This window comes from Macaca mulatta, chromosome 4 (genome assembly GCF_049350105.2).
Source record: "Macaca mulatta isolate MMU2019108-1 chromosome 4, T2T-MMU8v2.0, whole genome shotgun sequence".
Classification (NCBI taxonomy): Eukaryota; Metazoa; Chordata; class Mammalia; order Primates; family Cercopithecidae; genus Macaca; species Macaca mulatta.
This window is the reverse complement of record NC_133409.1, coordinates 124696644-124712200: the sequence shown is the minus strand read 5'-3', so window position 1 is coordinate 124712200 and position 15557 is coordinate 124696644. Positions and strand designations below refer to the sequence as shown.

Genomic DNA, 15557 nt, shown 5'->3' with positions numbered 1-15557 from the left:
GTTTTATAGCTCTAGCTTTTATATTTAGGTCATTGATTCCTTTTGAGTTAATTTTTGTAGATGGTATGACGTAGGGGTTTATCTTCATTCTTTTGCTTGTGAATATCCAGTTTTCTAACACTATTTCTTGAAGAGACAATTTCCCCATTGATGGTCTTGCACCCTTGTCAAAACTCAATTGGACATAGATGTATGGGATAATTTCTGGAATATCAATTTCTACTGTATTGGTCTATCTGTCCTTATGCCAGCCAGTACCACGCTGTTTTGATTTCTGCACCTTGTATTGAGTTTTGAAATCAGGAAGCATGAATCTTCCAATTTTGTTCTTTTTCACTATTATTTTGGCTATGTGGAGCTCCTTGCAATTCCATTTGAATTTGAGGATCAACTTTTTTATTTCTGCAAAAACAGCCATTAGAACTTTGATAGGGATTACACTGAATCTGTAGATTGTGTATAAGACGAATCATGGCAGATGGGTGGCAGGACTAGATTGCAGCTCCGGACAGAGCAGCACGTGGAGGCTTGCATTGTGAATTTTAGCTCCAGATCGACTGCAGGAACAAACCAGCAATCCTGAGAGGACCCTCAGACTCCCTGAAGGAAGTGGACTGCTCCTGCAGGACCCAGGAGATACCCCAAATACTCTGGGAGGTGAAAGCTTCGGGCAAGTTTTCAAGCCCGCCCTCTGCCTGGAAACAGATCTGGGGCTGTTGTTGGGGGGCATGGTGGGAGTGAGACCAGCCCTGCAGTTTGCATGGGAGCTGGGTGAGGCCTGTGGCTGCTGGCTTTCCCCCACTTCCTTGACAACCTGCATGACTCAGCAGAGGCAGCCATAATCCTCCAACTCCAGTGACCTGGGAATCTCACCCCATCCCCCACAGCAGCTGCAGCAAGACCCACCCAAGGAGAGTCTGAGCTCAAACATGCCTAGCCCCACCCCCACCTGACAGTCCTTCCCTACCCACCCAGGTAGCAGAAGACAAAGGACATATAATCTTGGGAATTCTAGGGCCTCGCCCACTGCTGGTCCGTCTCTGCACTACTACAGCTGATGCTCTCTGGAAAGTGCCACTTCTTGGCAAGAGGCCAACCAGCACAAAAATAGAGCATTAAATCACCTAAACTGAGAACTCTCATAGAGTTCATTGCACCTTCCGCCACCTCAAATGGAACAGGCGCTGGTATGCGTGGCTGAGAGACCCATAGACGGCTCACATCACAGGACTGTGCAGAAATCCCCAGTACTAGCATGGTGCCAGATAGATTCACTGGATGGTTAAACCCAGAAGAGAGACAACAATCGTTGCAGTTCGGCTCACAGAAAGCCACAACCACAGGACAAGGGGAGAGTACTACATCAAGGGAACACCCTGTGCACCAAAAATCTGAACAACAGCATTCAGTCCTAGACCTTCCCTCTGACAGAGCCTACCCAAATGGGATGGAACTAGAAAACCAACCCTGGTAATATGGCAAAACAAGGCTCATCAACACCCACCAAAAATCACATTAGTTCACCAGCAATAAATCCAAACCAAGAAGAAATCTCTGATGTAACTGAAAAGGAATTCAGTAGGTTAGTTATGAAGCTAATCAGGGAGAACCAGGGAAAGGCAAAGCCCAACACAAGGAAATTCAAAAAATGATACAGGGAGTGAAGGGAGAAATATTCAATGAAATAGATAGCTAAAAGAAAAAACAATACAAAATTCAGGAAACTTTGGATACACTTTTAGAAATGCAAAATGCTCTGGAAAGTCTCAGCAATAGAATTGAACAAGTAGAAGAAAGAAATTCAGAGCTTGAAGACAAGGTCTTTGAATTAACCCAATCCAACAAAGACAAAGAAAAAAGAATAAGAAAATATGAACAAAGCCTCCAAGAAGTTTGGGATTATGTTAAACTATCAAACCTAAGAATAATCGGTATTCCTGAAGAAGAAGACAATTCTAAAAGCTTGGAAAACATATTTGAGGGAATAATTGAGGAAAACTTCCTTAGGCTTGCTAGAGACCTAGACATGCAAATATAAGAAGCACAGGGCCAGGCATGGTGGCTCACACTTGTAATCCAGCACTTTGGGAGGCCGAGGCAGGTGGATCATGAGGTCAGGAGATCGAGACCATCCTGGTTAACACAGTGAAATCCCGTCTCTACTAAAAATACAAAAAATTAGCTGGGTGTGGTGGCACACGCCTGTAGTCCCAGCTACTCAGGAGGCTGAGGTTGCAGTGAGCCAGCATCATGCCACTGCACTCCAACTTGGGTGACAGAGTGAGACTCTGTCTCAAAAAAAAGGACAAAGAACACCCAAGAAATTCATTACAAAAAGATCTTTGCCTAGGCACATTGTCATTAGGTTATCCAAAGTTAAGATGAAGGAACGAATCTTAAGAGACAGAGACAGAAGAGAGAAGTGAGACAGAAGAAGAGAGAAGACAGAGACAGGTGAGACAGAAGCACCAGGTAACCTATAAAAGAAAACCTAACAGATTAACAGCAGACTTCTCAACATAAACCCTACAAGCTAGAAGGGATTAGGTCCCTGTCTTCAGCCTCCTCAAGCAAAACAATCATCAGCCAAGAATTTTGTATCCAGTGAAACTAAGCACCACATATGAAGGAAAGATAAAGTCATTTTCAGACAAACAAATGCTGAGAGAATTTGCCATTACTTAGCCACCACTAGAAGATCTGCTAAAAGGAGCTCTAAATCTTGAAACAAGTCCAGGAAACACATCAAAATACATCTCTTTAAAGCATAAATCTCACAGGACCTGTAAAATAAAAATACAAGTTAAAAAACAGAAACAAAAAACCAAAGTATGCAGGCAACCAAGAGCATGATGAATGCAAAGGTACCTCACATTTCAATACTAACATTGAATGTAAATGGCCTAAATGCTCCACTTAAAAGGTACAGAACTGCAGAATGCATAAGGACTCACCTAACACATAAAGACTCACATAAACTTAAAGGGTGGAAAAAGGCATTTCATGCAAATGGGGACACCGAAAGCAAGCAAGGTAGCCATTCTTATGTCAGACGAAACAAACTTTAAAGCAACAGCATTACAGGCAGGAGCTGCCATGCCAGGCATTTTGCTCATTGCTGTCAATGATGTCATGTCTTTTTTGTCCCTCAGTTTCTCCATTAATACCTTCTTTTGCATTACATTTTTTTTTTTTTGGTAGTGTACTTAGTCTGTTTTGTGCTGCTATAACAGAATACCACAGACCAGCTAATTTATAAATAAAAGAAATTTATTTCTCACAGTTACAGAGTCTGAGAAGTCCAAGGTTGAGGAGCCCTTTTCTGATCTGGTGAAGGCATCCTTGTTCAGTCTTCACATTGCAGAAGGACAAGAGAACAAGCTAGCCAAATGCCACCTGAAGCTGCTGCTTTTTTTTTCTTTTAAGGGCCTTAGTTCTATTAATAAGGAATGAGCCCTCATCATGTCTTAAAGGTTCCACCTCTTAATACTAGCAGATTTGCAGCACCTGAACTTTGAAGGGGACACATTCAGACCATAGTACCATAGTACCATTTTTATTCCCATCATTTTTTTAATGTATTTTTTGCCCCCATTATTTTCTTAGTGGTTATCCTGGGGACTGTAGCCTTTTATATGTATAACAATTTTTAATATCAACTTAGCATCTATTATATACAAAAACTCCACTTCTGTATAGTTCTGTCCCTCCCCCTTATATTGTTGTCACAAATTACATCTTCATACATATAGTTATCTTAGCTCCTGTCGTTCTTTTTGAATTGCTTTGAGTTACTTTGTAGTTTTCTTTTCTTTTTGCCTAAAGGATTTCCTCTAGCATTTCTTGTTGGGCAGGTCTACTAACAACAGACTCCCTCAGCATTTGTTTATCTGGGAATGTCTTACTTTTTCCTTATGAATCTTGGTTGACAGTTTTTTTTTTTCTTTTCTTTTCTTTCTTTCTTTTTTGAGATGGAGTGTCACTCTGTCACCCAGGTTGGAGTGCAGTGGCACAATCTCGGCTCACTGCAACCTCTGCCTCCTTGGTTCAAGTGATTCTCCTGCCTGAGCCTCCCAAGTAGCTGGGATTATAGCCAGTTTGTGTTAGCTCCAGTATACCACTGGCTGTAGTAAAATATACACCAAGTTTCACAGAGTTATAATAGTATCAAAAAAAGCATTACAAAATATATCAGTAGTATTTTTATATTGATTACATTTTGAAATGACAATTTTTAGATATATTGCTTTGAATAAAATATATTACTGAAAGTAATTGCTTATTTTTATTGTTTTAATTGGGCTATAGAAAATCTAAAATTACAGATATGTCATATTTCTGTTCGAGGGCACTGCTTTAAGTATCGAGCACTTGAGAATGTTGCGTATTCGAGTGATTAAGTTCTGTTTCTACAGTGTATTTTAATGTTTGCTTCTGCTGTACAATTGTGTTAGACCTATTACAACCAATACTTACTTTTACATGTTGGCCCATAAGTAAGTATACATAAGGCTATTCATTTTTCAAGATTTTGATCGAAATGGTACATTATTTACAAATGTATTTCTGCACTAATGTTTTTAAAACTGTCTTTTTATTTCTTATTTTAGTTTTTTTAATAGAGGAAGGAAATGTGTTTTAGAATTTTCACTCAACTATTAATGATTTTTAAAACAAATCTAATTGGTGCACCTAAGAAACTTAAGAGTGATATTAAAACCATGAAATATGAAAAAAATATATGCTCTTATTGCTTCTTGAGGTTGGTTAACCTGTTTTTCACAGTCAAAAATTCTCAAGAAGTTAGTGACCATATTAAATCTAAAACTGGCAAATGCCTTTTAATGAAGAAATCTTTCAAAAGGGACAGTTTAAAAGACTTAAAAGTAACTCTTTGCAAGAAGATTTTATGACAAAGATAAATTTCAATGACTCTTTACTTAATGTTCATATAAATCTGAACTACCTAAAAACTCCTATGGTTTTCTTAGGTAAGGGGGACTTATCAACGGATGATAGTATTCAGTCTGTCTATTACTTTATGAAAAGTAACTGCTTTTAAGGGCAGCTTTTGTATCTGTTTCATCTCCAGGAATATCTCTTCTGATTTATGAGAACAGTAGTTTGATTGCTGCACTTAGCTTTGCTTTTCTTAGTGTTGTAGTTGAAAATGTGTAATGTTCTTGGTAAAACTCAGAATTGCATTAAGGAAAATATGGGAAGTTGAGCATTAGAATTGGTGTCACCAGGCCATGGTTGTACTTTTGGCTTTAATACTTGATTTCTGTGTATATCCTTCCTTTCTTATAGGCTGAAGATAAATGGTCACTTGGAGATTATTTAATGTTCTGGTTAAATAATGTTCTGGTGGTTAAAAGAAAAATCACTTTGAAAGTCAAGTAACATATGTCATTGCTAGCTAAGCCTATTTATTAAAACTTGTAGTTGTTAAAATTGCACTCAAATGGAAAACATCCTTTCTTAAAATTTAATACTCTGTTTATATAGTTGTACATCTTTCTATATTATGTATTTATTCATTACATGAAAAATTGCTGATACCTATGGAAGAATTTTATTCAGTCACATATGATACTGTCACTTAGGATATTTTTGTAAAGTCCAGTCTCACTACCTATAGTCATAAAACTATTCTAACTTAGTTCTATTTCTTGATCAGTTTCATAGAGTATAGTCCCAGAGGCATCCCGGCTTCTTTTGAAGAAGCAAGCTTAAGGTACCCAGAAAGTTACGTAAATTTATTTCATAAAGCAAGTAGTTTAGATTTTTAGCCTGGGTAGCTTTAAGTCATTTCAGACTTCTTGGTGGTGTTTGCCATCAATTTGCGGTGTATTTCTTATTAGATAAAGTTTCTATCTCTGAATTTATATGATTATTTTTACTTCTTAATTCTTAAGTGACAGATTTTAACATTAGCTTCTGTTTTCAGTAGCGTATCTAGGAGATACGATGCATCTTTTAATAAACATGATCTAAAGTAATTATTAAATCAGTACATGATACATCTTTTAATAAGCATAATCTTCTAAAGTAATTATATAATCAGTATAAATATCTTTCATTATTTTCATAAAGATCATAGGGCATAGTGATTCTGAAATGGCTTGCTTTTATATTAGGCCAAAAAAACAGAATCCTGAAAGCACAGTAATAATTAGTAACTGAACCACATAACTGAGGTCTGACAATATGTTTCTCCATATCTCTAAGCAGGCTTTGCATGTGTCTTCTTGTTTGTCCTCCCTTCCCCCCCTCATTATCTTTCCTCTCTTCTTCCTTCTCTTTCCTTCCCTCCTTGCTTTTTTTTTTTTAATTTATTTATTATTATTATACTTTAAGTTGTAGGGTACATGTGCATAACGTGCAGGTTTGTTACATATGTATACTTGTGCCATGTTGCTGTGCTGCACCCATCAACTCGTCATTTACATCAGGTATAACTCCCAATGCAATCCCTCCCCCCTCCCCCCTCCCCATGATAGGCCCCGGTGTGTGATGTTCCCCTTCCTGAGTCCGAGTGATCTCATTGTTCAGTTCCCACCTATGAGTGAGAACATGCGGTGTTTGGTTTTCTGTTCTTGTGATAGTTTGCTAAGAATGATGGATTCCAGCTGCAAGGAGGGATATCCCTCCTTGCTTTCTAAGTTTACTTAGTTGTTGATGTTTCCTAAGAGCTTAAATCCTTTAATCCAAAATGTTGGTGTGAATGTGCACTGAGAAAATCAGTATTTTGGTTAGCAGTTTAAATTGCTTCCCAACAATCCTTTTATTGGTACCTAACTATAATAGAGTATGATAAGTGCTTTAACAGTTAACTATTATAGAGTATGCTAAATACTTTTATAAAAATATATTCAAAGTGCCAGAGGGGAAAGATCTGTTGAAGAGGGAGCAGAAGAGAATGCTTCATATAGGAAGTGACATTTTAATTGGGTTTGAAAGTGGAGTAGGAGTTTCCCCTGTGCCTGATGTAAGGCAGATCAGGCAAAAGGAGCAGCATTCATTCAACATCAACAAATAATAATTGAGTGATGATTGTATTCCATTTACTGTTCAAGACATTGGGAATATAATGATGACTAAAACTAGTGAGACTTCTACCTTCATGGAGCTGATATTCCAGTGGGGGGGTTTTCATGCTGCTGATAAAGACATACTCAAGACTTGGTACTTTATAAAGAAAAAAAGGTTTAATGGACTCATAGTTCCATGTGGTGTGGGAGGCCTCACAATCATGGTGGGAGGTGAGAGGCACGTCTTAACGTAGCTGCAGACAAGAGAGAGAATGAGATCCAAGTGAAAGGGGTTTCCCCTATAAAACCATCATCAGATCTCGTGAGACTTATTTACTACCACGAGAACAGTATGGGGGAAACCGCCCACATGATTCAATTATCTCCCATCGGGTCCCTCCCATGACACGTGGGAATTATGGGAGCTGCAATTCAAGATGAGATTTGGGTGGGGTCAGAGCCAAACCATATCACAGACAAACAAGTGTAGTGAAAGAAAACTATAGCAGGATAAGAGAGAAGAATGAGACTTGTGGAAGTGACTCTATTAATTTAAATAAGGTTGTTTTGTGTGTTTTGAGGAACCCTAGTCCTGAGAGACCTATGAAAAATAGATTCTGGAGACAAATTAGTTTGAGAAACGTTACCCTATCTGCCATAAAGAAACTTAGGTAATGGTGGATTAAAGCCAGGTAAACAAGTTATTAGACAAGAAAACCCCTGATCATCACTAGGATTTTGTGAGCTAAAGTTCCAAAGAGCACATTGTAGGAGAAGCTGGACCAAGTATGAGGATCCAGTGGCCACGTAGGACAGGGTAGGAGCCTTTGAATCATGATGAAAAGTTTGTGCCCCAACCATGCCAGGATTAGTTTTGGCTTTTAGAAAAGATACTCTGGTGGCAATGTGGCAGCTATCTCGAGTGAAGAAAGTATAAATCAAGAAGCTTTCCAATAAAAAAGGGAATGATGAAGGCTTCAAAAATGGAGAGAAAAAGGTAGATTTTAATGACATTTGGAGGTAGAATTGACTCAGATAATTTTGTTTATAGATAATAAAGAGTCAGAAAAATTCTTGACTTAAAATGTTTTAAACAAATGAAAGTACATCTTCAAGAGAGGGAAACTTGGCCCTGATCTGCCAGTAAGTAAAGGTCACAGCAGAGGTGTAAGGCAGCAGCAGGCTAAGCTGTGCTGAGTGTGTGGGAAATGGAAGCAAAGTCATATGTTCAAAAATGTGCAAGATTTGGCATCTCCACCACATTTTTCTTTCACCTTTGAAATATGGGAAGGTTAGAAATGGAGTGGAATAATATCAACCTGGTCTAGTTTTGAAAGGTTGAGCTTTTTAGGAAGAAGCAAGCTTATTATCACTTTTAAATAAGACAAAACATGACCTTGAATTAGATTAGCCACATATCTAATTGGTGAGCGCAGCATACCTAGCTGTACAGTGCTCTGCTCACCAAAGCCAAAGATGGGCAGGTGGCTGCATTCTGCTGCCAGGTAATATCTGAACCTCATTGGCAGGCAATGAAGCAAAAGAGAGAGAGGAATTTGCAGCTGGCTGGAAATATTAGAGAGTATTAGCAAGAGGGAAGGAAGTGTGGCTTAAAGTTATAGTGTGTGTATAAAAAGACTTCTATTTTTGTGTATGTATGTGTTATAAATACATACCTATAGCATTCCCCACCATGTTCATCTGTGTTCCATCAATGTTCATCTATGTTCCATCAACTGGCTATGATCTATTACTGATTAAATCAGAAAAATATCACCTTATTTGCTTTTTGCTCTTCAACTGCAAGGATGTCTTTGGTGAGGCACTTTATTAGAATTCTCTTACAGAAAAAAAAAATCAGTAATTCATCTTGAGGATGAAATAGTAGATGAAGTATAATTAATGGTTTTAGCAAACTTAGCAAATACAAATATGAACTTTTTTGTGAAAATGAAAACTGCATTGCTTTTTTTTAAGACAGGGTCTCATTCTGACACCCAAGCTGAAGTGCAGTGGCATGGTCAGGACTCACTGCAGCCTTGACCTCCCCAACTCAAGCAAACCTCCTGCCTCAGCTCCCCCCAAGTAGCTGGGACTACAGGCATGTGCCACCATGCCTGGCTAATTTTTTGTATTTTTATTAGAGACAGGGTTTCTCCGTGTTGCCTAAGCTGGTCTTGAACTCCTGGACTTAAGCAATCCACCTGCCCTGGCCTCCCAAAGTGCTGGAATTACAGGTGTGAGCCACCACACCCAGCCTATTTCTTAAAAGTATAATATTCTTACTGGTGGACTTTATTCAACTGATAGAGAATAGTTAAAAATAAAGAGAGGCTAGGCATGGTGGCTCACACCTCTAATCCCAGCACTTTTGGAGACCAAGGCTGGTGGGTTGCTTGAGGCCAGGAGTTTGAGAACAGTCTGGCTAACATGGCAAAACCCCGTCTCTACTAAAAATTCAAAAATTAGCTGGGTGTCTTGGTGCACATCTGTAATCTTGGCTACTTGAGAGCTGAGGCTGGAGAATCACTTGAACCCAGGAGGTGGAGGTTGTAGTGAGCCAAGATTGCAACACTGCCCTCCAGCCTGGGTGACAGAGTGAGACTGTCTCAAAAAAAAAAAAAAAGTTAAAAAATATATAGAGTTTAAAAATACGAATTACCAAAATACTGTAGTTTGATGTCACTACTCACTTTTTTTGTTTTTTATTCTTTTTTTTTTTTTTTGATATGGAGTCTTGCTCTGTCACCCAGGCTGGAGTGCAGTGTTGCAGTCTTGGCTCACTGTAACCTCCACATCCCAGGTTCAAGTGATTCTCCTGCCTCAGCCTCCCGAGTAGCTGGGATTACAGACACGCGCCACTATGCCCAGCTAATTTTTGCATTTTTAGTAGAGATGGGGTGTCACCATGTTGGCCAGGCTGGTCTTGAACTCCTGGCCTTGTGATCTGCCTGCCTCAGACTCCCAAAGTGCTGGGATTACAGGCATAAGCCACCGTGCCCATCCACTACTCACTTTTTCTTAGCCTTTTCATTACTGATGAACTAGATTAGAACAGTAAGTGGATTGTTACACTTGACATTTTGTACTTCATCTGGAAATACTGGCGTTAAAAACTAAGTCATACTGCCATTTGTATAATATTCTTAGATCTTTATAGGTGTTTTTTCTTCAAATAAAAATTGTGTTTTTAAATGTCTTTGATATGATTGTTCAAAATGTTTGATATTTTTGTAAAACAGAATTAGAAAACCTCTGGCCCCAGCATCAGAATGGACCCTTGATTTGATTTCCTCTGACCTTTGGAAAACTGGTCTTTGGTGTTAATGCTGTATGCAAGAGGACCTCATAAGGTGCTCTGGTTCTTTCAGAATGGAACATGAAAACTGGAGAGTTAGTGTCAGTGCTCAGTGAACATCTTTTGTGAGCTGTGGGTTAGACTTTGATGCTTACAAGCCACATAAATAGCAAGCCATGGACTCCATTGACTTGTCCCATTTCTCTGGCTTTCCACATTTTTCTTCTTATTCTTGTTTTGTCTCTTCATTATATTTCTTCCTCTTGATGGGTTTCCACCTCTTTGTAGTATGTGTTTTCCTGACCTATTCTATTTCTGATCCTCACTCTGGGGCAGTCCTGGCCTGCCATCTTGGGAAGCTATGTTTTTAGGAGCCAAGACCAGCTTGTGATGATGGAGGTCTGGGCTTTCAGAAGCCATGCTGCAGAAACAAACACAGGCAAAAAGTACTCTTGCCTAACAACATCTTCATTACTTTGTGGAGTATTTTAGTTTTTTCTTAATATGTTTTAAAAAATTTTTATTTTAGATTCAGGGGCGCACATGTGCAGGTTTATTATATGGGTATATTGCATGATGCTGAGGCTTGGGCTTCTAATGATCCAATTGCCCAAGTAATGTACGTAGTACCTGATAGGTAGTTTTTCAACCCTTGCCTCCCTCCCCCCAATTTTGGAATCCCCAATGTTTATTGTTACCTTTTCTGTGTCTGTGTATAACAATGTTTAGCTCCTACTTATAAGTGAGAACATGTGGTATTTGATTTTTTTTTCTGCATTAATTTGCTTACGATAATGGCCTTCAGCTGCATCTATGTTGCCATAAAGGACACGGTTTTCTTTTTGGCTGCATAGTACTCCATGGTATATAAGTATATTGTGGAAATTTGACCCTAAATTCTGTTTCACACAGTCTGCCTTAGGCATCTGTTCTTGGATTTTGATGTTTGCCAGGTTTGTAATTTTGATCCTATATCATAAGCTGAAATTTAGTGTCTTAGTCATACCTTAATTCTTTCCTTCACCTGATTTTTGGTTTGCATTTCCTGCCTTGGAGTCACCCAACCCCCTCAGCAAGTTGTATTAGTATCAACATCAAAATAGAGTTACCTGCAGAATATCTTAATACAGTGCTTAGTGGTGATGTTCATATTGGAAAAATGTCACAAAACAAAGTGCAGAAAAAGTCTCTCAGGTTGTACTCCATATACAAATGCTAGAACATCAGAATCACTTGGGAAGATTTTGAAGTCAGCAAAGGGTGCATCTAAGACATCCTAACGCTAAGAGACATGAGGTATCATACTCCTGTTTCTACACAAAAAAAATATGTTTGTTAATCATATTGTTTAGTGGCTACTAAGTAGTATTTTGGGTATTTTACATTTATTTTATATGATAGGTTTGTTTTTCATATTGGCATTTTCCCGAGTTTTAGAACTAGTTATTTTGGAAATTAGTTGGCAGGGGAAAGGGTTGAGTGGTATGTCACGCATATTTTAAGACATTGGGGGACAGGTTCCTCTTGAGTATTTTCATGCAGAACATCTGATTTTAGAAATATTTTATAGCCATTAAGTGGGAAATGCTCCTGTCTTCAAATCTGACCACTTACCATCGCCACTGATATTACCACCCTGGTCCATGGATCTACCATCTATTCCCTGAACTCCTTTAATGAGCGTTTCTACCTCTATCCTTTCCGATCTGTTCCCAGCACAGCAGGCAGAAATGAACCCTCTGTCAATGTCAGTTCACTTTAGTCCTGCACATAGAATATTGTATTAGCTCCCCATTTTACTCAGAGAAAAAGTCAAACTTCATTCATTGGTCCACGTTTTCTTTTCCTATATCTCTGTAATATAGATCATAATCTGAACTGAAACTATATATTCATTAGTTGGATTTTTTGGAGTAATGTTTTATGTTTTCTATCTTAATTTTAAAAGTATGTAAGTTATCTTCCTTTAAAAGAAAGATTATTCATTTGCATGTGATTTTTAAAATTCTTTCTGCGGTTAATGGCCCTCACCCTCAGGAGACAGATACTCCGATTTTAATATATTTCCTCATTTCCGAAATGAAGATAAAAGTATCTACCAATAATACCTGTTTACCTCAAAAACCTCTATTGCCTTTTTTTCTCATCACACCTTTACTTATTTACAGAAACCTTCATTTATCTCAAATATGCTGGGACATGATTAAAGCTCTTTAAGCTATCCTGATCATAGCTGAATGGCTTGTTTATAGATTTGCAAGCAGGTTTCAAATAAAAATTCATCCTAATAAGATGAAACAAAAATAAAACTAAGTCATTTTTGTGAAGGAAGAGCCCTCTCTGTGAGTGGGGTCAGGTCAGGGGAAGATTGTAGTGTGATTAATTTTATTTATGGACCCTAAAAATTGAATCTAAAATTTGCACCACATCTGTTTTTCTCACATTCTATGGCTTTTATGTCAGTTTTCTTTAGTAAGTTTTTTACACGTGTGGATTACTGTGTTTTTAAAAAATTTTTTATTAATATGATTTTTTATTGATTTATTTCTTAATAGCATGTTTCCCAAACATAAATACTAGACTGTGTATATGTATATCATGTTACATCTTTACTTTTTATATGGTTGAACTTTTTTATTTCTGTGAATCCATTTCCTCTTCAGGTAATTTATGGGATCATCTAAAGCTTAAATTTATGTTTGAAGTCTTCACCAAAATTCTAATTCAGATATTAATATATTATTATAGATGTTTGTCAGTAATTACTTGCAAGTTTATCTCATCACAGTTTGAAAATCTGTGTGTAAGAGCATCAGACAATATGAACTTAGTGTTAGTGTTACTTGGAAAACTTGCAGAATAAATTTAAAAATGAAGAAAGTCTCATTTTAAATTGATTTTTCACTTTTTGCTCTAATAATTCAAGAAAGGTAGACAGGCCAGACTGGCAGAATCCTGGCCTCTGCGGTTGGCTGGCATTTACACAGGTCTTTCATATATGATTTAATAAAAGGTGACATGAAATTCAGAAATGTAATCTATAAGACAATCAGAGAAAGACAATTTTTGAAGCACATTCTTGTCAGTATTGTATAATGCCTGTTCTGTAACTGTAATTTTTTTGTGTATCTGTCAAATGATGTTAAGCTATATTCAGTAATGAGGATAGCAGGAATTCGAGACCCCATGTTCATTTCTTTTTGTGACAGGAAGGTCAGCTTTTTAAAAAATAAGAAAGGAATAGAAATTAACATTTCTCCAGAATTATGTTTCCCTTCATTTGAGGTTATCTCTTAATTCCAGCATTTTACTGCGTTTGATAAATAGGCCAAATATGTGTTTTATTTATTTGAGGGCTTGGGGGAGGCAATGAAACTTTACAAATTTCAACTGGCATTGCAGTCTGCTGATAAGGATGGGAGTTTGCACCGCTCTGAAGAGATTACATGAAGTAGAATTGGAAAGCAAATTGTATTTACAAAAGATAGGATGATGTTCCTAATAGGTGTTCAGAATAGACTATTCACTCTCATATTCTGCTGAGCTTTGCGAGACATAACTTTATTTCAAAAAGGACAAATCTGACTGAAGGGAAAAGCATTCCCTCTTCACAGATACTTTTCCAAAAGGGTTTACATTAAATTTTCCTGATGGGCACACAGCAGTATTTCATGCTGTATCTGTATAAACCATTAATGTGGAAAGTAAATATCTAAATAGTATACTTGATTGCTTCATGCACCAACCATTAGATTACTAGATCTCTATCTACAGTTTTGGGAGAGATGTTGCAATATGATGTCCTGGCAATAACTGTCAAAGTCATCATACCAGGATCCATTTTCATCTTGTTGAGGTAAAGTTATTAAAATGCACAGTTGGTAGGTCAGAAAGATCACTCACTATCTCTTGTCATCTGTGGTTTAATGCTGACCTAAACCACTACTGCATAATGTCAGAATTATCACAGTGTCCAGGCTGCGGAAGTACAACATGCTTCATGATTTATTGCATTTCCTGTCTGGAATGAAGATTATGAAAAGGCCAACAACTGTCTGCAAGCTACAGTGGTTTAGAAGAAAACTTAATTTCTAATTTTTATTTCTCTTTTTCCTCATTCGTTTTAGATTTTGGATTTAGCAAAGGGGACACATTACCAGGTAGCCTGTCAAAAATACTTTGAGATGATACACAATGTAAGTATTTTTTTTTTTTTTTTACTTCATATCCTAATGATTTGTCTTTTGTTACTGTGTCACATTCAGGGTGTTTAGTTGCATCAGTGGAAACCACTCTAGCTATTTTCAGCAGAAAGGGGGATTGCATGGTATTAGGTAACTTACAGCATTTATTGAACGACCAGACAACTAAGCTTGGATGCTGCAGAAGCAGGAATATTTTGTAACTAGGAGAAGCTACATCATAAGAATATCTGCACCTGTCACCTACCACTCCATATCTAGGGATAAGACCAAGGGTCAATAAAGTTTTTCTGTAAAGATCCAGAGTGTAAAAATTTTAGGCGTCATGGTCCATATGGTCTGCGTCACAGCTACTCAACTCTACTGTTGTAGTGCAAAAGCAGCCGTAGAAAGTATGCAAATGAACAGGCATGACTATTGATCCAATAGAATTTTATTTATAAAATTAGGTAGTAGACCCAGTTTGACCCACGGGCCTTGATTTGCCAACCTCTAGACTAGATCTGGAACCTGTGCCACAGCTGCCTAGAAGAACCAAAGGCTTTTGCCATTTTCCATGCAGAAAATCTGATCGTTGTACTTGTGGCTGCCACCTGATGTTATCTTACCCTCTTCCCACGTCTCATATTTATCTGCATGGCAAAACCTAGATTGCATGTGGACCCCTAACTATAAACGAGTCAGGGAAATGTGTTTGGTTTTTATCTTGCCAGCTTCCTTAGTAAAAAAAAGCCCGCTTGATTATTAGAGTAAGAGTGGAATGACCCAGTCTGGCACAGAATAGATTTTGAAGTGTGTAAAGCCAATGTCACAAACTCAGAGGCCTACAGAGATTGGGCAAATAGCCCAAAAAAATGAAGCTGCCTGAGATTAGTACCACAGAGTATGGTAGAATTATGGTGCACTGAAGATGTTTGCCCTATTAGAGGCATTCACATTGACAAATTGTGAGGCTCTCTGCAGGCCAACAAAACACATCTCCAAGTCCAATTCAGCTCTCTGGCCCCTAGTTTGCATCCACTG

At 37.9% G+C, this 15557-nt stretch overlaps 1 protein-coding gene across 2 annotated transcripts in view; it reads left to right on the top strand.

The window, feature by feature from the left end:
* The window catches only part of PRIM2 (DNA primase subunit 2), a 312401-nt gene that overhangs the window by 282994 nt on the left and 13850 nt on the right, over positions 1–15557 (top strand). For both annotated transcript variants that reach the window (XM_077998744.1, NM_001266600.1), the window contains 1 exon segment: positions 14460–14528. In XM_077998744.1, the coding sequence (XP_077854870.1) occupies positions 14460–14528 (69 nt within the window).